General features: G+C 40.8%; 1 protein-coding gene across 6 annotated transcripts; it reads right to left on the bottom strand.

Moving 5' to 3' along the window:
• Positions 1 to 8,366: 8,366 nt before the first annotated feature.
• Positions 8,367 to 24,756, bottom strand: LOC116707078 (T-cell immunoreceptor with Ig and ITIM domains-like). Of its 6 annotated transcripts, none has more exons than XM_032544235.1 (6): positions 24,602 to 24,756; positions 24,100 to 24,441; positions 23,932 to 23,973; positions 23,717 to 23,827; positions 12,656 to 12,690; positions 8,367 to 8,563 (listed from the first exon to the last, which is right to left on the bottom strand). In XM_032544235.1, the coding sequence occupies exons 1-6, from the start codon at positions 24,645 to 24,647 to the stop codon at positions 8,441 to 8,443; spliced, it is 699 nt and encodes a 232-aa protein (XP_032400126.1). In that variant the 5' UTR covers positions 24,648 to 24,756; the 3' UTR covers positions 8,367 to 8,440. The 6 variants fall into 6 exon arrangements, with proteins under 6 accessions (XP_032400126.1, XP_032400125.1, XP_032400129.1 ...); XM_032544234.1 differs by lacking the exon at positions 12,656 to 12,690 and adding an exon at positions 23,582 to 23,616 and having other exon boundaries at positions 24,602 to 24,754; XM_032544238.1 differs by lacking the exons at positions 12,656 to 12,690; positions 23,932 to 23,973 and adding an exon at positions 23,582 to 23,616 and having other exon boundaries at positions 23,717 to 23,758.
• Positions 24,757 to 25,923: the final 1,167 nt, after the last annotated feature.

Raw genomic sequence — 25,923 nt, 5'->3', positions numbered from 1 at the left:
TTTAAGTGGGAATTAAAGGACATGTCCTGATCAAGAGGACTCCAAGATTCTTCACAGTGGTGCTGGAGGCCAGGGTGATGCCATCCAGAGTAACTATATCTTGGATAGTGGCGTCACGGAGGTGCTTGGGTCCGAGAGCAATAACTTCAGTTTTATCTGAGTTTAACATTAGAAATTACAGGTCATCCAGGTTTTAATATCCTGAAGGCACGTTTGAAGTTTAGCTAACTGATTAGTTTCATCCGGCTTGATTGATAGATATAATTGAGTATCATCTGCATAACAATGAAAGTTTATGGAGTGTTTCCTAATAATACTGCCTAAAGGAAGCATATTATCAAGTGAACAGGATTGGACCGAGCACAGATCCTTGTGGGACTCCATGACTAACCTGGCGTGCCACGAGGATTCATCGTTAACATTAACAAACTGAGATCGACTGATAAATAAGACTTAAACCAGCTTAGAGCAGTCCCTTTAATGCCAATTAAATGTTCTAATCTCTGTAATAAGATATATGGTCATGGTATCAAATGCAGCGCTAAGATCTAATAACACAAGTACAGAGATAAGTCCTTTGTCTGATGCAATTAGGAGGTCATTAGTATTTTAAAAGTGCTGTCTCTGTGCTATGATGAACTCTAAATCCTGACTGAAATCCTCAAATAAGCTGTGTGCTATGCAGAAGTCGCACAGCTGTTTGGCGACATGCTTTACTCAAGATCTTAGAGAGAAATGGAAGGTTGGATATAGGTCTATAGTTGGCTAAAACATCTGGATCAAGGTTGGGCTTTTTCAGAAGAGGTTTAATTACAGCTACTTTAAAGTACTGTGGTACATAGCCTGTTAATAAGACAAATTGGTATATTCAGTAGTGAAGTGTTGACTAATGGTAAAACTTCTTAAGTAGCCTAGTCGGATGGGATCTAAGAGGCAGGTTGATGGCTTAGATGAAGAAATAATTGAATTAAATTGATAAAGATCAAGTGAAGCAAGCAGTCAAACATGTATCTGGTTTACAGCTGTTCTAAGGTTCCTGAGTTTAGAGATAAGCCAGTTAAAGCTTCAGTAGGTAACTTTTGTAAAAATGTATTTTTTACATATTTGTTAAAACTGTCACTATGTCCTGACAGTAGAATATGAGACAGATAATCTGTGAAAAAATCAAGCTCCTGCTGCTCCTCCCTGTGCTCCTGCTGCCACTTGCAGAAACAACACGCTCCGGTCAGAAACAGCCAATCAGAGCGAGGAGGACTGTCTTAGCAGTGTCAATCACTCTCGTGTACGCGCTGCTCTAACCCCTCCCCCGCACATGCGCGTACCGCCGTTCGAGCTCAAGATTGCTAGTGCACTGCAGCTGTGCTAATCGCGGAGAAACAACTTTTCAGGAAAACTGCCAATTTCTCGAGTGACACCTGCTCGGAAACAAAGACGGGCTAACAGAAGAAGACCGATGACGAAAAGCGAGCTAAAAAGAAAGAATTAAACCGAGCCCGAAATAAAACGAGGGTCAACATCGAAGCGGCTTTTCAAAGGTGGAGGGAGCTACGCCTACTGGAAGGATTCAACACGGATTCTGAGCTAGCGTTAGCCACATTTCTGCTTGACATGTAAGTATCCCTGCTGGATTTGTTTCTTTTTTAAGAACTACACAACTAGATATCGATGGTTACAGTACACTTTCAGTACACTGGTGATAGCGCAAATCTCAGTTTACTCGTAGCTTGTGGCACGGCAGAAAGTGTTGTAGCAGGTGAGATTAACTTTACCTGCTAACTCCTCCACCCTCAGTATAAGTAATATTGTTTCGATACCTACATTTAGCAAGCCAAAGGTGTTTTTGTCGATCACAATAAATGTAGCTATGGTTAACTACTTTAATTGTGCGCTGTCCCTGTCAACGTTTGGCAAGGCAGACTTCTACTTTTGATTATTTTTAAACATGTTTTCTTTCCCCTCAGGGTGTAATTTGTAAATCAAATGTCTGACACAAATTCTTTGTGCTCCTCAACAGGTCAGACATGGCCCCGACACAGGCAACGTGAAGGAATCGTCTTTCAGTCCAAATCAAAATGTTCAGTATTTCCTTGTGCAGGAGTACTTTGCAAAAAAAGCTGATTTATTTTACCCATATTCTAATAAAACCTACATATTTCTAAGATGTTATTATTCCTTGGCTCATTGAGCTTCCTCAGTCATTCATCATTCCTACTGAAAGTTTACGGTTTTAAATTGATCCAAAAGGTAATTCAGTAATGTACTGTGTAACGTGCTACTTTTGTTCTCACAAATGAGCGATTACATGAAAATCATTTAAACCCTTTATTGAAAAAAATTTACAAAATATAAATAATTTATATAAGCAAATTGTTTACATAAGCTATACCCTCCTCAGATTAAATCCCCTGTATTGTCCATGAGGATGTGGAAAGCATCGGTGGCACTGCTTACTAGCCTGCGCGTTCACGGCAGGCCCCGCTGTGGGGGAGGAGCTGTGGCGCAGCAGAGAGCAAGGGGGAGGGACCTGTAAGGTGTGCTTGTTCAAATTTTTAGGCTAAGTCCACGTTTTCTCAGAACTCCCTACTGCAGCTTTAAAGGCAGGTCTTGGTGAATTTTGCTTCTAATAGTTATAATTTTATCATTGAAGAACCTCATAAAGTCGTTACTACTAAGAGCTATGGGAATACTTGGCTCAGTAGAGCTGTGACCTTCTGTTAGCCTGGCTACAGTACTGAAAAGAAACCTGGGGTTGTTCCTATTTTCCTCTATCAATGACGAGTAGTACGCTGCTCTGGCATTACGGAGGGCCTTCCTATACGTTTTAAGACTATCTTGCCAGGTTAAACGAGAATTTTCCAGTTTGGTGGAGCGCCAGATCTTCTCAAGTTTCCGCGATATTTGCTTTAATTTGCGAGTTTCAGTGTTATACCATGGAGCTAACCTTCTTTGTTTTATTATCTTCTTTTTTAGAGGGGCAACAGAGTCTAGAGTCTAGTCTAAAATCTGAGTGTGTTTGTCCTTGTGACTTTTAACTAGGTCTTAGATTTGAGGAACATTGATGGTTGTGTCAATTGGTGGATAACAGGTGGTGACGTATAACAAACTGATTGTTTTAAATATATTGCATGGTTTTAGTGTGATTTGCATGTTTGGTTTTATTGATATTTATTAACTATATAATCCACCTGCTGCCACTGTAGCAACCATAGTTTAACAAATTCCTGTGCTTTTCTAAATTTTATAAAGTACCTTTTTTATCAGACTAACTTAATTTCTCCCAGAACCTAAACATTTGTGTCTTTGTTTTTCCCTGTTAGATTAGTGGTGTGATTTGGTCTTTTAGTAATTGTTAGTTTTTATTTTCTTTGATGTACAATAAATCATTTGAATAGTCATACTTAACAAGCGTCTCTGATTACTCTGTGGCCGACCTGCGTAGTGGAACCCTGGGATTATTAAAAAAATCAAATTCATATGGTAAACTCTTTGGGTGAAAGTCCCAAGGTGGCGTTGTCTAAGTGGGAATTATTAACTTTGGCTAAGCCCTCCATTGGGCCTGGTTACACATAGATCAAACAGATCTATCAAAAATCAACAGAAGAAACACTGAGCATGCAATGCTGAAAAGCCTTCTGGATAAAAAAAACCTTCATAAATAGACACGTACCATTACAAGCATTGCCTTGAATCGCCATGATTGCTGGCGGCGTCTGTGGTGCACCTGGTCAAAATTAGATATACAGTAGTAGTCCTCAGAGGATGAATCCCAATATCACAGCAGCTGCTGGATGGATTGCATTGAAATTGTTTGACCCCTAATATAGATACTGTGACCATGTTAGCAAGCTGAACAAGCTAGCTCAAAGCATTGCTTACATGACTTTCTTATTCCAGCTTACTTCCCTGCACTCTAGTGAAACTGTTTCAGTGCACACATGTTAGCAACCTGTTGAGTATAACATGGAGAGCAGTGTACTCTGGCAAAAATGAAGCAGCCGCATCAGGCCTCTTTGCAGATGCTGATGTCTAAATATAGCAGTTTGTTTTACTCATAAACAGTAAGCTAGTATCACTGCTTCCTTTTATACTTTGTGTCGATTTCAGACACGTCATGATCTTTACCTCAATTGTTCTCAGACCACACTGTGCTGTCTCTTCCTGTCAAACGAGTGATGTTTATCACTCACTCCTCCCTCCACAAACCATCACACCATTTCACTTGCCCTATAAATAACTTTGGCAGCCCTCACCGTCCTTTCTGCTTCTTCCTCCATCACACATTAAGCATGCTCTTCTTCCTGTCATAGAAAATAAAAAAATGCACAAATGACCGAGAGACACATAAGCCAGTAAAAACAATAACATTTCAAATTTATTTCGTGCCAATGAATCCTTCCACTTGCCACCCACACACAAAAACACAACAGCAGATTAATATAGCCTAATGAAGCATCGGTCACTCGGAGCTGCAGTTCCAGATGTTTCCTGACTCTAGCATACAGCATACACAACATGTGGGTCCAGCTCTCTCTCTGATGCAGGCCTGCGGCTTCTTTTGGGTTGTGCCTGGAAATTAAGAGCTGCGTAGTTCAGTTCATCTGAGCCCAGATCCTGCAAATCAGAGTATCCAGAGTAACACACTGAATCACACACGTACTGTTGCTGAGTTTGCAAAAAATCTGTAAAATTGGTGGATTTGTTGGTAGTTTCAGTTTTTTTAACGGTTTTAGTTTAGCTAAGAACAAACATGATTTCTAATAGAATCTCAGCTGCATTCAATAATTAAAATTTTAAAATAGGAAAAATCTACAAAGATTAAACCTAGATTTTTCAAACACCATTTAGACATTTAGACACGTTGTATGACAAACGCTCATTAACATAACTCAGATTTCTGCATCTTACAGTGGTTATACCATTTTCTAACTAGCAGTGAGGCTACATGTTCTCTTTCCTGACAAGATTTCTTCCGGCTGAGCATCTTTAAAACCATAACACACAGTTTCTATAAGTAAATGTTGGGTTCACCTGGTTTCTTTCTGGCTGCGGTTCTTCATTCACAGCTCAATGGGGAAAAGACAAAAGTCTCATTAGTTTATTATTACTGACCATAAACTTTCCTTTGGATTTATCCATCATGTGTATCACATTGTATATTATATCAGCTGTACCTGTCTGAAGTCTCTTGATTTTAACAGCCAGATGATTGACCACTATCATGAGGAAAATTGTCAGAACAATCAGAGCACCCAGGATCACATTCTTGACCTTTGTCATTCCATCAGACTCCTCTACAAGACAGAGGACAGAATTAGAGTCTATTTTCAAAAAAACGTGGTTGAGATTGAAATGATTGGCTCTCTGGTAACTTGCATAATGAAAAAGGAGAACCTTACTTTCAGTATTTGAATCCACTCCAAAATCAGATTCACCGTCACCTTTAAGACATCAAAATGACATAATTTTTCACTTATTGGTTTCTTGTTTGTCTTTATGCTGTTTTCACACTTGTGACAGTAAATGTGAGAAACTGTTAGTATAATGAGAAAAACAGATCTCTGAGGCTTAACTACAATCTTACCTTGAACGTTTAGATATGTTGCATTGGTGATGACTCTATGTTTGCCCATGTAAATTCCACAGAAATACAGTCCAGAGTCAGATACATCCACTCTCTTGATTTTGAGAAAGACAGTAGAGATGTTGGAGCTCATCTCGAATCTGTTTTGAAATCCATCACAGAACGAGGCTATGCTATCAGACCTGTACATAAAGGAGATGCAGCTGAGCTTGGTTCTGTTGATCAGTCTGAACCATTCTGTTTGAGCTGGAGTTTTAGAAATGTTGGAGCACATCAGAGTGACGTCTTCACCAGACTGGACGTCCACAGTGTGAGACTCAGAAGCTGAGACAGAGATCCAGCCTGAGACAAACAGCAGAGACAGAAAGAAGTTATCCCTGAGCGTATAATGCAACACGTAATGGCAACAACAACAAATCTCAGTTCTGAGAATAACCAAGTGTCAGTACTTTACTGAGGCGCAGAGAAGTAAATTTGTACAAAGGTGAAGCTCCGCATTGTGCGTTAAACGTGTCACTGCAAGGATAGTTGTACCGCTCTGCTCTTATAAAGGAGTTTAGAGAGGCGGGGTGTGTTTTATCTTACCGCTCACAGCAACCTGCCAATGCAATGCCTTTGCACATCCCAATACTGAAGTTCCAGAACATTTGTTCTTTGACATCTTATTTTAACATTTTATATCTGTGTCTCCTGCAGTTATATACAGCCATCATTTAGACACCCTCATGACCACCGACATGCCAAGTTGGACATGACTGTGTGTACGACTGATTTAGTGAGACACAAATAAGACAGAAGTGCTAACAACCTTACGTTTCTACAGCTTTCACAACTGTTGATGCACGGAGCAGCCATGTTGGATTTTCTGCTGGGGTATCTGAGTTGCGAGGTCAGAAATACCAGGTCAGGGGGCGTGTTTGCGACTTTGACCTCGGAAAATCCGACTTCCGAGTACAATCGGGATGCACTATTGGCACTTACCCACTGCTAGTATCAGCTCGGCTTGACTCAATCGCAGTGCGATGTCCTCCATTGTCTATTCCAGATTTTGTAACGCCTCATGTGTGAGAGCGTGGCTGGTCGTCATAGCGCCGCTGCAGGAAACTGCCGTGACCCATCGCGACACACAGAAAGGTGAAAATGTGTTGTTTTTGATTCTGTTGCCACAGCCAGAAGAGAAATTATCTTTCAAAAGAAGCTGGAGGCGGAAAAAAACCCACAGCTGGCTAAACTATTTAAACACGGCAGGCACGGAACTGTCGCTATTAGTGACGATTCTCTCCAACCAATCAGTAGGCTTTCACGTCACCTTTTAGTATTGCCTCAGCTCACTTGGAACCTCAACGGAGGTGATACAAAAAAAAGTACCTGTTAGAAGATACCAGGGACTTCTTTTGTCATAATGGAAAACCAAAAAAGACGAGTAGAGGCGAGTTGAGCAGATACCATGTAATGGAACCTCGCCATATTAGTCTAGTTAAACGTCCTCATTCTGCTTTATGCTGCAGTTTGACTTCTTGATCATGAGAATACCTATTCCAGCTTACTTAAAGTGTGTACATTTCATTAAATCTTATGTGTGACAAATGCTGTATATGTCAATATCTAACAAACTCAGATTTATAAGTATATAAAGTCACGCATGGAAATGTATACAAACATTTTTTTGCAGTTTAGAATCAAATCGGTGGCCTCTGAATTGGAATCGAATTGAATCGTGAGGTGCAAATTGATTCCCACCCCTATGAAGCACCTTTACCTAATTCATAAAAGTCTGGTAGGACATGAAATGTGACAACCAAGGACTGGCTCCCACACAATAATGTTGTTAAAGGGTTCATTCACTCTGCATCCTTGTGTCAAAGATTCAAACCCCAACATTATGGCGTTTTCCTGTTTATGCTCAAATCTGTCCTGGTGACATTCCATTCATTTACATTTCCTTTTTGCCAATTTGCCAAAATATTGGTTAACATTTGCTAAATTTGGATGGGATGTTTGTTCTACTAAAGTGATCTAAAGCAGTCAGTCAGACTAAAATATCTCATCAACTAGTGTTGTCATGTGGTCATGTCATTGTCTGATATTCCTGGTCCCCACAGGATGTAGCCTAATGACTGTAAAGATCCCCCGGCTCTTCCTCTAGCACCACTGTGAGGTGACTGTTTGTGGTTTTAAGTCAGATTTCTCAGCAACTGTTGGATGGGTTGCTATGAAATGTGATGTCCCCTAACACTGATACCTTGACCATGTTAGCATGGAGGCACTAACATGGCCTTGGACTAGTTTAACATCACCATTCTCCTTTATGCTGCCATTTGAGCTGCAGATTTAAAAAAAAAATGAAGCAGTTGTATCTGGCCTCTCTGTTCAGGGAGTTTATGTAAACAGATGAGCAATTTGAGCAATTGTACAGCTAGTTTATTTTTGTGTGTGAAACTAGTTTCACTGCTGTCCTTTTCACTCTCCAGAGTGTTGACTTCGGACACGTCATGATCTTTACCTCAGTTGTTCTCAGACCACACTGTGCTGTCTCTTCCTGTCAAACGAGTGATGTTCATCACTCAGTCCTCCCTCCACACACCATTTCACTCGCCCTATAACTAAGTCTAGCAGTTATCAGTGTCCTTTCTGCCTCTTCCCCCATCACACATTAAGCACGCTTTTTTCTCTCAAACAAAATAAGAAAGACGGACTTTGACCCAGAGAGAAACAGAACAAAAGACTTCAAATACAGAGACATTATTCTAAATTTATTTTTTTCGGCAGTAGACCTCTCCCACACACAAAAACATATCAGCAGATTATCATAATGAAGCATCAGTCACTCAGAGCTGCAGTTCCAGATGTGCCCTGAGTCTATCTGGTGGCAACATACACAACATGTGGGTCCAGCTCTCTGACTGGTGCAGGCCTGCGGCTTCTTTTGGGTTGTGCCTGGAAATTAAGAGCTGCGTAGTTCAGTTCATCTGAGCCCAGATCCTGTAAATCAGAGTATTCAGAGTCACACACTGAATCACACACGTACTGTTGCTGAGTTTGCCAGAAAATCTTTGAATTTTATGGATTTATCGGTAGTTATTAGCAGTTTTAGTTTAGCTAAGAACAAACATTACTTCTTCCTTTTTTTCTTTTTTAGATTATCTTTTGGGCATTTTAGGTCTTTATTTTGACAGGACAGCTGAAAATATGAAAGGGCAGAGAGAGTAGGAATGACATGCAGCAAAGGGCTGCAGGTCGTTGGCCCGCTGCGTTGAGGGGTAAGCCTCTATATCTGGGCGCCTGCTCTACCAACCGAGCGATCTGGGCGCCCAGACATGACTTTTAATAGAATCTCAGCTGCGTAGCACAATTTAACAAAAAGCCTATGAAAATTAAACCTAGGTTGTTTAAACACCATTTAGAAACAGAATAGGGCACATTATATGACAAACGCTCATCAACATAACTCATGTTGCTGCATCTTACAGTGGTTCTATTTAGTTTTCAAATTACCATTTTCTAACTAGCAGGAAGGCTACATGTTCTCTTTCCTGACAAGATATCTTCTGGCTGAGCATCTTTAAAACCACAACACACAGCTTATATAAGTTAGTAAGTAAGTAAGTAAAGTTTATTTATAAGCGCTTTCTCAGATAAAATCACAAAGTGCTGTACAAAAGAGTAAGTAAAAAACAAGCAGTATAAAATGTTATAAATATATAAAATTAAAATGACACTAGCAAAAAATCCATCAACCAAAAGCCTTCTTAAACAGACATGTTTTCAGATCTTTTTAAAAGAGACGACAGTGTCTGCAAGACGCAAGGACAGGGGCAGGGCGTTCCACAGTCTGGGAGCAACAGACTGAAATGACATGTCCCTCGGGTCTTATAACGGGTCTTAGGGACCGCAAGCAGGTTCTGGCCAGAAGACCGAAGAATGCGGGTCAGGGGAATACGGCTTCAAAAGGTCCAGGATGTAATGTGGGGCCTGACCGTTTAAGGCTCTGAAAGTCAGCACTAAATCTTAAAATCAATCCTGAATTTTACAGGGAGCCAGTGGAGGTCCAACAAGACAGGAGTAATATGAGACCTTCGAGGGGCACCTGTTAGAAGTCTGGCAGCAGAATTTTGAACAATTTGCAATTTGTTTAAAGCAGACTTATTCAACAGGTAAAACAGCGTTGCAGTAGTCGAGTCTTGTTGATATGAAAGCATGAATTATCATTTCCAGATCCTTCTTTGAAACATTTTGCGAATTTTAGAGAGTTCCTAAGGTGAAAAAAACAATTCGAACAAGCTTTTTTGAGTGTGTCTCCAGGGACAGGCCTGGTCAAAACACAACCCCAGGTTTCTGAGGCTGGATTTGACAGAAAGGCCCAGGGAGCCAAGCTGCGTTTGATAAGCGGGATCTTATGGTTTGGGGCAAAAATCAGCGTTTCAGTCTTGTGTGAATTTATCTGTAAATAGTTTGTGGCTAGCCAGTTTTTGATGGAGGACACACACTCTAGAAACAGAGGCAAACGGTAAAAATTCAGCATCATTAAAAGAACAATACAGCTGAACATCGTCAGCGTAGAAGTGGTACGATACATCTTTGAAACAGCGGATAATTGACCAAGTGGCAAAATGTACAGTAAGAACAAAATAGGGCCCAAAACTGAACCCTGTGCCACTCCGCAAGACAAATTGTCACATCGGACTGAACATTATTACAGCAAGATTGAAGGTTCTGTCACAAATATAGGATGAGAACCACTGAAGGACAGATCCTGATAGTCCATTCATTGTGAAGCCTATTGATCAATATACCGTGATCCACAGTGTCAAAACCCGATGTCAAATCAAGAAGTACAAGTACAGTGTAGCGGCCAGAGTCTGCTGCCATCATCACATCACTAGAGACTTTGATTAGGGCTGTTTCAGTGGAGTGAGATTTTCGAAAGCCAGATGAAAAGTATCAAACAAGTTGTGCTGCTCCATAAAGGAGGTCAGCTGGCATGCAACTACTTTTTCCAAGATTTTGGAGATAAATGGAAGTTAGATATGGGCCTGTAGTTTTTGGGTTCTGAAGGGTCAGATTGGGCTTTTTAAGGACCGGATTTACCACTGCGTGTTTGAAGTAATTTGGAACTGTGCCAGATTTAAGTGACAGGTTAATTATATTTCCACACAGGGGCCGATGATATCAATATTTTCAAAAATAGATTTGTTGGGACGATGTCAACTGGGCTCGAAGACGGTTTCATATTCTTGTTATGGTCTTCACATCCTGTAAGCTGACAGGAGTGAAAGACGACCAAGACGACACTGAAGAGAACTCGGTGAAAGAACCACGAATGAGTGGAGGATTAACACTGGCCCTAATGTCATGTACTTTGTTCAAAAAAACATCAAAAAGTTGTTACAATCCTCATGTGTGTACACAGGCACAGGAGGAGCTGGGGGTGCAGTAAGCTTTTCAATGGTGTCAAACAAGACTTTCGGATTTTCTTATTCTTGATACAAGGTTAGAAAAATAAGCTGAGCGGGCCGCTTTATAAGTTCATTTAGATCTAGCATCATGTCTTTAAATGGAGTCTGTGTACCTCTAATTTAGTGGCTTTCCACAGACGCTCAGTCTTCCGGCATTGTCTCCTAAAGCTACAAATATTGTCATTATCCATGGAGAGGCCTTTCTGTGAACCTGAAATCTTTTAACCCGGGGTACCAAATCCAAAACCGACAGACAGTGGTCGTTGAAACTTTGCACAAATGAATCAACTCATCACAATCAATGAAGGAGCAGGTTTCAAAGATGCAGAGAAATCACTAAGTGTTGTCTCACTGATAATGCGTTTTTGTGTTACAACATTAGAGACCGCGGGCATGGTGGTAAGAGACAAATCAAATGAACACAACAATGGTCACTAATTTGAGGATCATCAACACTCAGTTATCAATGTTTAGGCCACAAGAAAATACCAGGTCCAACGTGTGGCCTTTTTTATGCGTGGGGCCGGAACGTGCTGCACAAAGTTGAAAGAATCCATAATTGTCAACAGTTCAACTGCAGTCGAACACGAGAGGTCATCAATATGCAAATTAAAGTCCCAAGGATTAAAACGCGATCTAGTTTAATGATAGATGTTAACAGCTCAGAGAAATCATCAAGAAATGTGCGTGCAGGACCAGGGGGTCGGTAAACTAAAAACAGTAAAAGGGGTGTAGATTCCCAACCTTAAACATCTGCAGCTCAACGGTGTCAGGCGAAGCGGTGTCCATCAAACTGCAGCGGAAAAATCAGGAAAGACCAACGCAAGGCCGCCTCCACGACGCGAAAGCCGGGGAGTTCCAAACACGGAGCAGTCCGGGGGGCATAGTTCTTTAAGATGAACGTGTTCGTTCTCACGCTGCCATGTCTCTGTAAAATAGGAAGTCCAAGTTTTCCTTAGCAAAAAGGTTGTTCAGGGTAAAGGCCTTGCTTGCAATGGAGCGCGCGTTTATAAGTGCAATTCTGGTAGGGCAGGTGTGTGACCAAGGCTGGTCTGGGACAGGCTGGATGGCAAGATCCGTCCGACAGAGAACCGGACTCAGGACACGCTGACGGGGCGGCGGCGGCAAACAGGCGGGTGGGAAAGATCCAGTCGGAGATGCTCCACACAGGCGATGACACACAGTCCACGTCCTCGCAGACCGGGACCGGCCTCAAGCATCGCTCACTCCCAGGAGCTCTGGATCCATTTGGCCAGATGGGAAACACGAGATCGCACTTTCTCCTCCAGACCTGGGCCCCAGCCCTAGATCCCCGCTTCCTTCTCCCACCACGGCGCCGAGTAAGCAACAGGTACTCCGGTGATGACGCGTGGCACTCCAGTTTAGGAGGGAAAAACTCAGAAAATCTGTCCCAGGTAATACAAAAGTCCTGCATATGTACCTTAATGCAGAGCAATGAGTCCCGGTCATACTGTATAATTGCAGAGACATTTGGTAGTTGAAAGGATTGACACAAGGATAATCACAGAGAGAACCCGAAATGTATTAGAGAGCAGAGCAGTGGCTGATGCGCGGCCGAACACAGGCGCCATCTTCCCCAGTTGAATGCTGGGTTCACCTGGTTTCTCTCTGGCTGCAGTTCTTCATTCACAGCTCAATGGGGAAAAGACAAAAGTCTCATTATTTTATTATTACTGGCCATAAACTTTCCTTTGGATTTATCCATCATGTGTATCAAATTAAACCAGCTGTACCTGTCTGTAGATTCCTGATTTTAACAGCCAGAACAATGATGACTATGGTGAGGGAAACAGTCAGAGCACCCAGGATCACACTCATGACATTTTCATTCCATCAGACTCATCTATAAGACAGAGGACAGAATTAGAGTCTATTAGAGATGGTTAAGATTTAAATTACTGGCTCTGTGGTTACTTGCACAGTGGAAAAGTGGAAACCTTACTTCCAGGCTTTCTTTTAAAATCGGATTCACCGTCACCTTTCAAACATGTATAAATTATATTATTTGACACAGATTGGTTTAATGTTTGTCTTTATGCTGTTTTCATATGACTGACAATAAATGTGAGATGTACTGTGAATATGATGAGAAAAATAGATCTCTAATGCTTCACTTATGACTTACCTTGAACTTTTAAATGTATTTTATCAGAAATGTCTGTATGTTTCTTCCTGTAAAATCCACAGAAATACAGTCCAGGGTCTGATAAATCCACTCTCTTGATTTTAAGAAAGACGGTAGAAACGTTGGAGCTCATCTCAAATCTGTTTTGAAATCCATCACAGAACGAGGCATTTCTATCAGGGTACATAGAGGAGACGCAGCTGAGCTTGGTTCTGTTGATCAGTCTGAACCATTCTGTCAGAGTTGGAGTTTTAGAAATGTTGGAGCACATCAGAGTGACGTCTCCACCAGACTGGACGTCCACAGTGTGAGACTCAGAAGCTGAGACAGAGATCCAGCCTGAGACAAACAGCAGAGACAGAAAGAAAGTTATCCCTGAGCGTATAATGCAACACGTAATGGCAACAACAACAATATCTCAGTTCTGAGAATAACCAAGTGTCAGTACTTACTGAGGCTGCAGAGAAGTAAATTTGGTACAAAGGTGAAGCTCCGCATTGTGCGTTTAAACGTGTCACTGCAAGGATATTTTGTACCGCTCTGCTCTTATAAAGGAGTTTAGAGAGGCGGGGTGTGTTTTATCTTACCGCTCACAGCAACCTGCCAATGCAATGCCTTTGCACATACACATACTTAAGTTCCAGAACATTTGGTTCTTTGAACATCTTATTTTAACATTTTATATCTGTGTCTCCTGCAGTTATACACAGCCATCATTTAAGACACCCTCATGACCACCAACATGCCTTTTCAGATTTCTGAACCATTCTCCATCTCTAATGAAGCCTTTTCCTTTTTTCAATTTCCATAAAAAGCAATTGTCGAAACTTGAAAGAAGTCGAAATACTGCAAAAAATGTCTTTACGCTTGACTACAGCGGCGGATGAAAACATCAGATATGTGTTGACCAATGCGACTGTAGGGTTTTCCACATTAATACCTGAAATAAACATAAATACAATATTTCATGTTCTCCACATTGTTTTCCATTGTCTGAGATTTGATTTGTAATCTTTTAATTACATCATCCGCAATTATTTAATGGCACACAACTGGAGAAGTTTAGCACCAACTCTCCATGACCCAAGTCATAATATGTACTTAACAATAGTGGACGGGAATTTGCATTAATTGGCATTTTGTTTTTGAAATACTAGCTACATTTGGATGTACATTTGTTTTTTCTCTACCGAAGCAATATCAGCCGGCCAGTCAGTCAGTCCACCTCTGTCCTGGTGACATTCCATTAATTTACATTTCCTTTTTCCGATTTGCCAAAATATTGGTTAACATTTGCTAAATTTGAATGGGTTGTTGTTTCTACTAGAGTGATGGCAAGGGCAGTCAGTCAGTCAATCAGTCCACGCATTGGGTCCAAACTGAAATATCTCAACAACTAGTATTGTCATGTGGTCATGTCATTGTCAGATATTCCTGGTCCCCACAGGATGTAGCCTAATGACTGTAGAGATCCCCCGACTCTTCCTCTAGCACCACTGTGAGGTGACTGTTTGTGGTTTTAAGTCAGATTTCTCAGCAACTGTTGGATGGGCTGCTATGAAATGTGATGTCCCCTAACACTGATACTGTGACCATGTTAGAATGGAGGCACTAACATGGCCTTGGACTAGTTTAACATCACCATTCTCCTTAACGCTGCCATTTGAGCTGTAGACAAAAAAAAAATGAAGCAGTATCTGGCCTCTCTGTTCAGGGAGTTTATGTAAAGAGATGAGCGATTTGAGCAATTGTACAGCTAGTTTAATTTTGTGTGTGAAACTAGTTTCACTGCTGTCCTTTTCACTCTCCAGAGTGTTGACTTCGGACACGTCATGATCTTTACCTCAGTTGTTCTCAGACCACACTGTGCTGTCTCTTCCTGTCAAACAAGTGATGTTCATCACTCAGTCCTCCCTCCACACACCATTTTTACTCGCCCTAAGTTTAGCAGTTATCAGTGTCCTTTCTGCCTCTCCCCCCATCACACATTAAGCATCAGACAAAATTAGAAAGACGGACTAAGACCCAGAGAAAGACAGAAAGAAACAAAAGACTGCACATACAGAGACATTATTCTAAATTTATTTTTTTGGGCAGTAGACCCCTCCCACACACAAAAACATATTATCAGATTATCATAATGAAGCGTCAATGTCACTCGGAGCTGCAGTTCCAGATGTTTCTTGAGTCTATCTGGTGGCAGAATACACAACATGTGACTCCAGCTCTCTCTCTGGTGTAGGCCTGCGGCTTCCCTTTTTGGGTTTTTCCTGGAAATTTTGAGTCGTAGTTCCTTCATCTGAGGCCCCGGGTCCCGGGAAATAGAGTATTCAGATCACACACAATCACACTTTACTATCGCATTTTTTCCAAAATCCGTTAAAAAGTTTTGGGAATTTCACAAAAGGGAAGGGTTTTAAAATAAAAAAAGTTTTTAACCCCCAACTTGCTGAGAGCCCAAAAATTTGGAATAGAATCAATTTAAAATTTAAAAATAAGATAAAAATCGTTAAATGAAGATGCAGTTGTTTTTCTAATCCTTAAACAATGTAGGCCAAATTGGGAAAGACAAAAAAAAATTTCCCCACCCCAAGGGTTTCCCGGCTCAAAGTTCTCTTTCCAAAATTTCTGGGTGGCCTTGAAAAAAAAAAAAAAAAAAAAAAAAAAAAAAAAAAAAAAAAAAAAAAAAAAAAAAAAAAAAAAAAAAAAAAAAAAAAAAACTAAAAAAAAAAAAAAAAAAAAAAAAAACCCAAAAAAAAAACCAAAAACAATTTATTTTAATTAAAGCTGGGGTTTACCGGGGGTTTTTTCTGGCTTTCAGTTTCATTCACAGTCAATGGAAAAAAAAAACGAAAATATTAGTTAATTATTTTTGACCATAAACTTTGCAGGATTTAATTTACATGTTTTAAAAAATTATATATTTATAAACTGTTTCCTGTCCGGGGGTTATCTTTTAACAGTCAGAAAAATGAGTATTTAAAGAGGAAAACAGTCAAACAGGCCGAGCACCCCGGATTCCCCCTCATGAGGGGGGGTCATTCCATCCCGACCCCTCTTTTGGGTTTTTGGGAAAGTCGTTTTTTTAAAAAAAAAAGGGTTAAAATTTAAATGATTAACCTTTTTGGGATTTTCACAGGGAAAAAAAAGAACCTTTAACCTTTGTATGTACCATCCGGAAAATGTTTTTCTTTAAAAAAAACCCCGTAGCCTTAAAGAAAAAAAATTTGGCCCTTTGGGTTGGGTTTCTTTTCTCTTTATGCTTTTTTTCATAGTCTGTGGGCCCCAAAAAGGGGGAGAAAAGTGTTAAATGATGAAAAAGGAGGGCCCCAATCTTACCATGAAATTTTAGAAAGTGTTTCATTTCCAAGACTGTAAATTTTGTCTAAAAGAAAAATCCACAGAAATACCGTCCAGAATCAGAAAAAAACCCCATCCTCTTGATTTTTTAAGGAAAAACAGAGAATGTTTTGGGCTCATCCAAATCTGTTTTTAAATCCAAACACATAGGAAGCTAAACTATAATGTGGGTTTAAAAAAATGGAGTGCAGCTGGGGTTTCTTTTTTGATCACATGAACCCTTCTGTTTCGTTGGGTGCGGGGAAAAGTTGGAGCACATCAGGGGTGACGTCCCCCACCAAGAGACCTCCACAGTTTGAGACTCAGAAACTTTAAAAAAAAAAAAAATCCCGAGACAAAAACCCGAGGGCAGAAAAAAGGTTTTCCCCCGGGGGTAAATGAAAACCCCTTACTGTATTAAGGGACAAAAATAATTCGTCCATTTTTTTTAAATTGTATTCTGGTGGGTTATTTGTTAGCCCATGTTGGTTTCTGAGAATTTAACCAGGATCAAAAACTTACTGAGGCTGCAAAAGTAGAGATGTTATCAAGGTGAAAAGGGCCCCCATTTGTGTTTAAACGTTTTATTCAAAGGGTTTTTCCCGCTGAGCTTTTCAAAAAACTTTAGAGAGGCGGGGTGTTTTAGATCATTTGGGGGGGGGGGGGAAACCCAAAAGCCCCAAAGCCTGCCTTTAAACCCGTTTAAGTTCCCGAAAGGGTTTTTTTTGTGGGAAAAAAATTTGAAACTCATTCATACATGGACCCGGGCCCCATCAATGTTAGTTTAAGATTTTTAACCTTAGAATGTGCGAAACATGAAAGCTTGAGGCTGGGCTGGGGGGATTAGATGACCGGGGGAGGTACTCCGAGTGGGGGGTTTCCCTTAGATGTTTTTCAGCCCCCACACGTTTTCCTAGCGAGACCCGGGGGGAAATGTTTCACCGGGGGAAAAAGGGAAAGGGGGGTTTTTGGGGGAAAATGGAGGGTGGATGGGGGTGGAAAGGGTGGAAAGGGGAAAGGGAAAAGGGGGGGGGGGGCGAGCAATCAAGACAACAGGGGTGGGTTTTTCAAACACATGGGTTTGTTTTGGTGATTAAGGTGTGGTTTAAAGGGGGTGGCCCTCTTCCAAACCTAAGTTAAAAAATATCAAATGGTTAAAGGGTTCATTCACTCTGCATCTTTGTGTCAAAGGTTCAAAGCCCAACTTTATGGAGTTTTCCTGTTGATGCTCAAATCTGTCCAGGGGACATTCCATTAATTATGTACATCTAAAGAGTCTAAATACAGCCTCACAGATTCACTAACATGGCTGTGGACTCTTTAAAGTGCACAATAGTACTTTGCTCTAGCCAGGTTAGCCATTGTCAGGATTACACTGTTGATAAACGGAGCAGCCATGTTGGATTTTGATCTTGGGGTTCAGGTCACCCCCGTCTATTGCTACTAGTGATGACGCAGTGATTAGTGACGATTGTCTCCGACCAATCAGTAGTCTGCAAGTTTTCACATCACCTTTTAGTATCGCCTCAGCTCGCTTGGAACCTCGACGGAGGTGATACTAAAAATGTACCTGTTGGCAGGTACCAGGGACTTTTTTTTCATAATGGAAAACCAAAAAACGCGAGTAGAGTCAAGTTGAGCAGATACCATGAAATGGAACCTCGCCATATTATTCTAGTTAAACATCCCATTGGTTTTAGGGCTGCTGTTTAGCTCTGAAATCTTGGTGTAGTCATGGACTCAGACCTGAACTTTAACAGCCACATTAAGACAATTACAAAGTCAGCCTACTATCCCCTTTAAAGAATATATAAAGGGTTAAAGGACTTATGTGTCAACGGATTTGGAAAAACTTGTCCATGCCTTTATCTTCAGTAGACTTGACTACTGTAACGGTGTCTTACAGGTCTCCCTAAAAAATCAACAGACAGCCTGATTCAGAACGCTGCTGCTCGAGTCCCCCAGTAAGACCAAGAGACTGGATCACATCACTCCAGTTCTGAAGTCTTTACACTGGCTTCCTGTGTCTCAAAGAATTGATTTCAAAGTACTCTTGCTAGTTAAAAAATCACTTAACGGTTTAGGTCCAAAATATATTTCTGATCTGCTACTACACTATGAACCCCCCAGACCTCTCAGGTCATCTGGGACAGGTCTACTTTCTGGCCCCCAGAGTCAGAACTAAACAGGTGAAGCAGCTTTCAGTTTCTATGCTCCTCATATCTGGAATAAACTCCAGAAACCTGCAGGTCCGCTGCTACTCTGTTCTTTAAATCAAGGCTGAAGACCTTTCTTTTTGATGCTTTTTTTAAATGACTGCTCATTTCTTTAAATTCCTTATGCTGCACTGTAACTTTTATTCTTGTGTTTTATGTTTCTATTTGTTTTTAACTGTCTATTCATGTGTTTTACCGGTTTTTAATGCTTATGATTTTTAACTGTTTTTACTTGTGTTTTATCTGTTTAACTGATTTTGTGTAAAGCACTTTGAATTGCCCTGTTGCTGAAATGTGCTATACAAATAAAGCTGCCTTGCCTTGCCTTGCCTTGATCATGAGAATACTTATTCCAGTTTATGTTCCTACACTCTAGTGGAACTATTTCAGTGAACGGCTCTCCACATCCTAATAGTTCAGAGTGTAGACCATGGCTGAGTAGTTGCATCAGGCTCTCTGTTTAGTTTTGAATGCAAATGTTGACGTAATGTATGAAGGTAAACTAGCTAAGTGAGTTCATGTAAAGTAATGACGCGTGGGGTGATTTAACTGTGTCAGAGATTGCTATACATGTTTTAAGGGAGCATTGTCTGTGTTCTGTGAGAAAAGCAGATGTGCAGCTAGTTTCATTTTGTCATTAACCACTAAGCTAGTATCTCGGCTTCCTTTCATACTGTCCACAGAGAATTGACCTCAGACACGACATGATCTATAGCTCAGTTGTTCTTAGACCACACTGTTCTGTCTCTTCCTGTTTATCAACATCACACCATTTCCCTCGCCCTATAAATGACTATGGCAGCCATTGTTTTTTGCCTCTTCCTCCATCATCAGACAGTAAATACAGAGACATTATTCAAAATAATTATTTTGGCAGTAGACTCCTCCCACACACTATCTACGCACAAAAACACATCAGCAGATTCATTTAATGAAGCATCAGTGTCACTTGGAGCTGCAGTTCCAGATTTCTCCTGAGTCTATCTGGTGGCAGCATCTACCAATAGGGCTTTTTACCATTTTTGTTGAAATTTTGTGAAAATTAGTGCTACATTTGGATGGAATGTTTTTCCCACTAGGGCGATGGCAATACCAGTCAGTCAAACAAAGGGCCACCTCTAGGGTCTAAACTACGATATATCACGAAATATGGAGTGTTGTGACATTTTGTAGAGATATTCATGGTCCCCAGAGGATGAAGCATGATGCCTTATGGCCGTTTTCCACTGCTGGTAACAGCTCAACTTGCCTCGTCTCGTACTCGACTTGAAGCACTGTGCGTCTGTTTTCCATTGCAGATTAGTACCGCCTCAAGCGCGAGGCAAGCTGTGGCTGGTTGTCATAGCAGGAAACTGAATAACAGAATGTCGAAGGAGTGTTGTTTTTGATTTTTGGCACGTTGCCACAGCCAGAAGGTAAATTAGTTTCTAATGAACCTGGCGGCAGCAACAACAAAAAAAAACGCTGGATAAACTATTTACCGGTAAACACGGTGGTCCTTGTTCAGTGATTAGAGAAGATTCACTCCGACCAATCAGTAGTCTGCAGGTTTTTACATCACCTTTTGGTATCGCCTCAGCTCGCTTGGACCCTTGACTGAAGTAGTACTACAAAAAGTACCTATTCTAAGGTACCAGGGACTTTTTTTCGTAATGGAAAACCAAAAAAAGGCGAGTCGAGGCGAGTCAAGTAGATACCATGCAGTTGAAAGACGCCATTAGAGATCCCCCGACGCCTCCTCTAGCACCACTGAAGTTGACATACGTGGTTTTACGTGAGATCGTAACACTGATACTGTGACCATGTTAGCATGCTAACGTACTTACAGTAACTTAAAGGTAACCTGCCACACGTATTTCATTACTTTGAGGTAATGTCAGAAGTTGTACCATGGCCTCTATAACATCTTTTGTGAAATAAATGCCTTGGTTACCTTGTTTCCAGCCATTCTAGCGTGGTATAGAAAGCCGGCAAGAAGACTCAGCTCCATTTGTGCCAGCTCTCATTAATATTCAACGAGCTAAGCTGCTTGACTCACACAGAGACAATAACATAACTGTGGATTCTAAGTATTTCATGCTGCTGTTTGTGCTCTTGATGATGAGAAAACCACTTACTAATTCAATACTTCCCTGCCCTCTAGAAAAACTATTTCAGTTAACAGCTCTCAAAATCAGGAACCTGATAGAAGCAGTTGCCTCAGGCCTTTCTGGTCAGTTTTGAATGAAAATGTTGAAGTATCGTACGAAGGTAAAGTAGTTAAGTAAGTTTGTTAAGGTGATGATGAGGGGAGTGATTTAACAGTGTCAGAGATGGATATACTGTACATGTTTTAAGGGAGCAGCAGTACTGTACAGCAGTTTAATGTTGTCGTAAACAAGCAGGTTAGTTTCACTTCTTTTTTTACTTTGCACAGAGCTTTGACCTCAAACACCTCATGGTCTTCACCTCAGTTGTGCTCTGTAATCGTGCCGTCTCTTCCTGTCAAACAATAACTCTGGCAGCCATCAGTGTCCTTTCTGCCTCTTCCTCCATCACACATTAAACATGCCTGTTTTCCTCTCAGACAAAATAAGAGAGATGGACAATTTGACCGACAGAGAGAGAGAAAGAGACATAAGACAGCTTTTTTGGCAGTAGACTCCTCCCACACATAAAAACCCATCAGCAGATAAAAATAATGAAGCGTCAGTGTCACTTGGAGCTGCAGTTCCAGATGTTTCCTGAGTCTATCTGGTGGCAGCATACACAACATGTGGCTCCAGCTCTCTGACTGGTGTAGGCCTGCGGCTTCTTTTGGGTTTCGCCTGGAATTTGAGCTGCGTAGTTCAGTTCATCTGAGCCCAGATCCTGTAAATCAGAGTATACAGAGTCACAGTGATCACACACACTCTGTATTGTTTTTGGCAGTCCAACATAGGAATTGTTTAAACTAAAATGAGTGTTGAGCACAGTTTAGCTAAGAACAAACATACTTTTGAATAGAATCACAGCTGGGTTGTGCAATTTAAAGAACCCCGGTTATCCTCCTTTTCAGCATCACATTTATACTTTTGGTGTCTACTAGAATATGTTTTCATGCTTTGATGGTCATAAAACATTGTTTTGCATAATGCCCATTGCTGCAGCTCCTCTCTCTGAAACACCCTCTCTAAGCTCTTGGCCCGCCTTCCCGAAAAGCCCAGTCTGCTCTGATTGGTCAGCTGGCCCTCTGAGTTCTGACCGGTCAACCAAATTCAAACAAGCCGCTGGGTGGGGTGTACTTGCTCTGGCAGCACCTATTTTTGATCCATTTGAAAAACTGGGCTGGCATTCGCAATCTGTGACATCACTTATCAAGGAAATTCAAACGGGAATATGGGCGAGGCGTTTTAGGCAGTTAAAAAAAGTTTAGAGTGAAATGTGTTTTTTTTGTATGTTATACATCTATTAGGTACACAAAAACTACATAACTCACTAAAAGACAGGAAAAATCCCCAAAAGCATAAAGGGGCTCTTTATATTGAAACTAAAAAAACTCTGATTGTTGAAACTCATAAGACATACTGTAGGTTACCGATCTAAAATTGCTATACATTACAGTGTTATATTTTGATTTCAAAATAGTTTTAACTTGATTTTGTAACAGTTGTTGATTGTAACTCTATGCAACTGGCTTGGCAAAAAGGCCATGAGTTCCCCTCTTGACAAAATATCTTCTGATTGAGCTGATGGGGTACTTTCATTTGTTTCGGACTACACATCCTCATACAGAAAAGGTTGAGTGTCAAAGACTCCCAAAACACATACAGTAGCACTGTTCTATTTACTGCCAAACAGTTGCAGTTTAATCGTGTGCTCATATTATGCCTTTTGACTTTTCCCCTTTCCTTGATATATCTTTTTTTGTGCCAGAAAAAGTCCAAAGTCCACCCCAAAGGGACTTACCATATTCCAGAGAAAACACTGTTCACAAACTGCCCCAAACATCTCCATTGTAGTCCTGCCTTTACTTCCGTGACAAACACACATCAATTTGCGTCACACACGTAATAATGCTCGCCCAGCTCCTAGCGTGGCAAGCCCTCAAACCAAGCTAGCTTGCTTGTCAGACTCTGCTTCTGACTGGCTAGCAGTGTTTATCCAGCTACTGCGCATGTGAGACTCCCAACAAAGATGGAACAGAAGTGAGATGCTTCACTCTGTAGCTAAAACGGAGAGCTCAACACACAGAGGGAAAAGAGGAGCTGCAGCTATGTGCAGTACAACAAAAATGTTTTTTGAAAATGAACCCATGTAAACCAATTCTGATATCACCTCTAAAGACAATTATGAACCTTAAATTAAGCATAATATGGGGTCTTTACTGGAATAGTTGCAGTTTGAAACACGTAGTCAACAATGTGAAAAGTGAGTAGTTAATAGGCAGCGCAAATACTACACTTAAAACTACTAAAATGAGACACACGGACTTTATTGCAGGAAGGACTAAAACTCTGGTAATTCAAAATGACAGTTAACTTTTGGTTTCACATGGGAGTGTGTTTGTTCGACCCATCCGCCCACCCAGGGTACCTCGTCCTGACACAGAATTTCCCGCTTCTATACTTTGTCACCTTACTTCCTCCTTTGCTCTGGCGGTAGTTACTCCAGCCATAAGGTGGCCTCCTAACAAGAAACCTAATTGTGGGTCATGATGAGCTGCTTGCATAATCGACCTAAACAATCTTTTTCTGACCTTGGGCAAATGATTTCTTATGTATTTGTATGCATTTTCAAAACCATTCACGCACACACGCATGCACGCACGCACGCACGCACGCACGCACGCACACACAGTTTATAGAGTTAATGCTAGGTTCACCTTGTTTCTTTCTGGCTGCTGTTCTTCAATCACAGCTAAAAGGAAAAATCATCAAGTTGTTTTAGTTTATTATTATTGTACATATTCTTTGCTTTGGATTTATCAATCATCTGTATCAAATTAGACCAGCAGTACCTGTCTGGAGTTTCCTGATTTTAACAGCCAGAACAATGACGACTATAGTGAGGGAAACAGTCAGAGCACCCAGGATCACACTCATGACATCTGTCATTCCATCAGACTCCTCTACAAGTCAAAGGATAGAATTGGAGTCTATTTTTAGAAGAGAAGCTTATGATTTTAAACACTGGTTCTGTGGAAACTTGCACAGTGAAAAAGGAAAACCTTACGTTTAGTCTGTGAATCCACTCCAAAATCAGATTCAGTGTTACCTTTTAAAAAGACAAAAAGGGAAATAATTTGACACGTATTGGTTTTTGGTTTGTCTTTTTGCTTTTTTCATACGACTGTGACAATAATTATAATATTATAATAATTCTCTGAGGCTACACTCTTACCTTGAACTTTTAGATATGTTGCATTGGTGATGACTGTATGTTTGCCCATGTAAATTCCACAGAAATACAGTCCAGAGTCAGATAAATCCACTGTCTTGATTTTAAGAAAGACAGTAGAGATGTTGGCGCTCATCTCAAATCTGTTTTGAAATCCATCACAGAACGAGGCTTTGACATCAGACCCGTACATAGCGGAGACGCAGCTGGGCTTGGTTCCGTTGATCAGTCTGAACCATTCTGTCTGAGCTGGAGTTTTAGAAATGTTGGCGCACATCAGAGTGACATCTCCACCAGACTGGACGTCCACAGTGTGAGACTCAGAAGCTGAGACAGAGATCCAGCCTGAGACAAACAGAAAAGACAGAAAGAGATTTACTCCTCAATAAAGAAACTTCTAAACTTGTACAATACTAAGTCAATGAGTGTTCAAAAATAATGGCGGGTTACTGGATAACAACATACAAATACATTTGCTGCTCAGAATAATTATGCCAGTACTTACTGAGGCTGCAGAGAAGGAACGCTGATATTAAGGTGAAGCTCCTCATTGTGCGTGTAGCTCTGCAACAGCAATGGCACTCTAAATCAGTGTAAATGGGCTTTTATGGTTAAGGGGCGGAGTATTAGTTCATGCAAGGAAGCTCAAACCTTTCCCCACCAGATATCTGTACCAATGACAATATCAGTCAAAGCATGTCTCAAATAATTTCAGATGGCACAAGTTACTATTCTTCCTGATGTGCTTAGTTTTTGTGGACAGAGTCACCTAATCTGTCACAGTGGGCAGCTCAGATGGTCAGACATGCATGTTTGTTGTGATTTATGCATATTGAAGAATGCAGTTAAACGCCAAGGTGCACAGTAAAGCCAATGCATCTGACCCATCCTGCAGCCCACGGGCATGTCGTTTGTCCAGTCCACATTAAGAGTCAGTCTACCATTATTGCGTCATTACCTAACTTTTTGACATTTCTGAAGCTGCTAGGTGTGAAAAGTAGTCAGCGTTGACAGAGCCGAGGTGTATTTCCCCAAATTGACAGAGCTGGTGTTGACCACATACAGTATGTAGAACAAAGTCACTGTCACTTTAAGTACTCAGCGTTTCTTTTATCAGATTAGAGAGCCACTGTGCAAGCACACACCGCCATTTTCCCTATTCTCGTATAATCAGTTTACTCCTGCCAACCACATACGTTCCACTTGTCCCCTCAGCTCTCGGTCTACCACAATTGCCCCAAAAATTTGTTTTGCCTACTGCAATAAACACTCGACTTCTGAAATACAGCAATCCCCCTGCCTAAGCACTTCAGTAAATGTCTTTCTGTCAGTAAAAACTGGAGATTGAGTATGGTTTACACATGTGATGTTACTGAAGTTGCCAATATGGTAATTTTAAGCCCTTCCCCCAGTTTTTGTTACCTGAGTTAGATGTTTTAGCTTCACTGTTGATACTAGATGTAGTTTTCACATTCATTTACTGAGGGAGGAAAGTTTCTCTGCTCTCACCTTAAATCTCAGTTTCAGTTTACTGTTAAATGCGTATGTGCGAGCAGGATATTGTGACATCACAACTAGTTTGGAAACAAATCATGGTCCAGTGTGCTGGATCATATGCAGTTCACATATGTCCACTGTATGGACTTTTAGTGATGTAGGAGACATCCAGTGTCCGCGTTTGACCTTTTAAAATTAAATATCGCCCATCAAAAGATTAGAATGCACTTTTAGTTTTTAACACTAAGTATAATTTGTTTGTTCTTTGTGTTTGTCGGAACAAAAAATTCACACGATCATAAATTTTTCCAGTACAGTTCATGAAAGTCA

This window comes from Etheostoma spectabile, chromosome 19 (genome assembly GCF_008692095.1).
Source record: "Etheostoma spectabile isolate EspeVRDwgs_2016 chromosome 19, UIUC_Espe_1.0, whole genome shotgun sequence".
NCBI lineage: Eukaryota > Metazoa > Chordata > Actinopteri > Perciformes > Percidae > Etheostoma > Etheostoma spectabile.
Note: the sequence above shows the minus strand (reverse complement) of the source record. Positions and strands in the feature narration are given on the sequence as shown.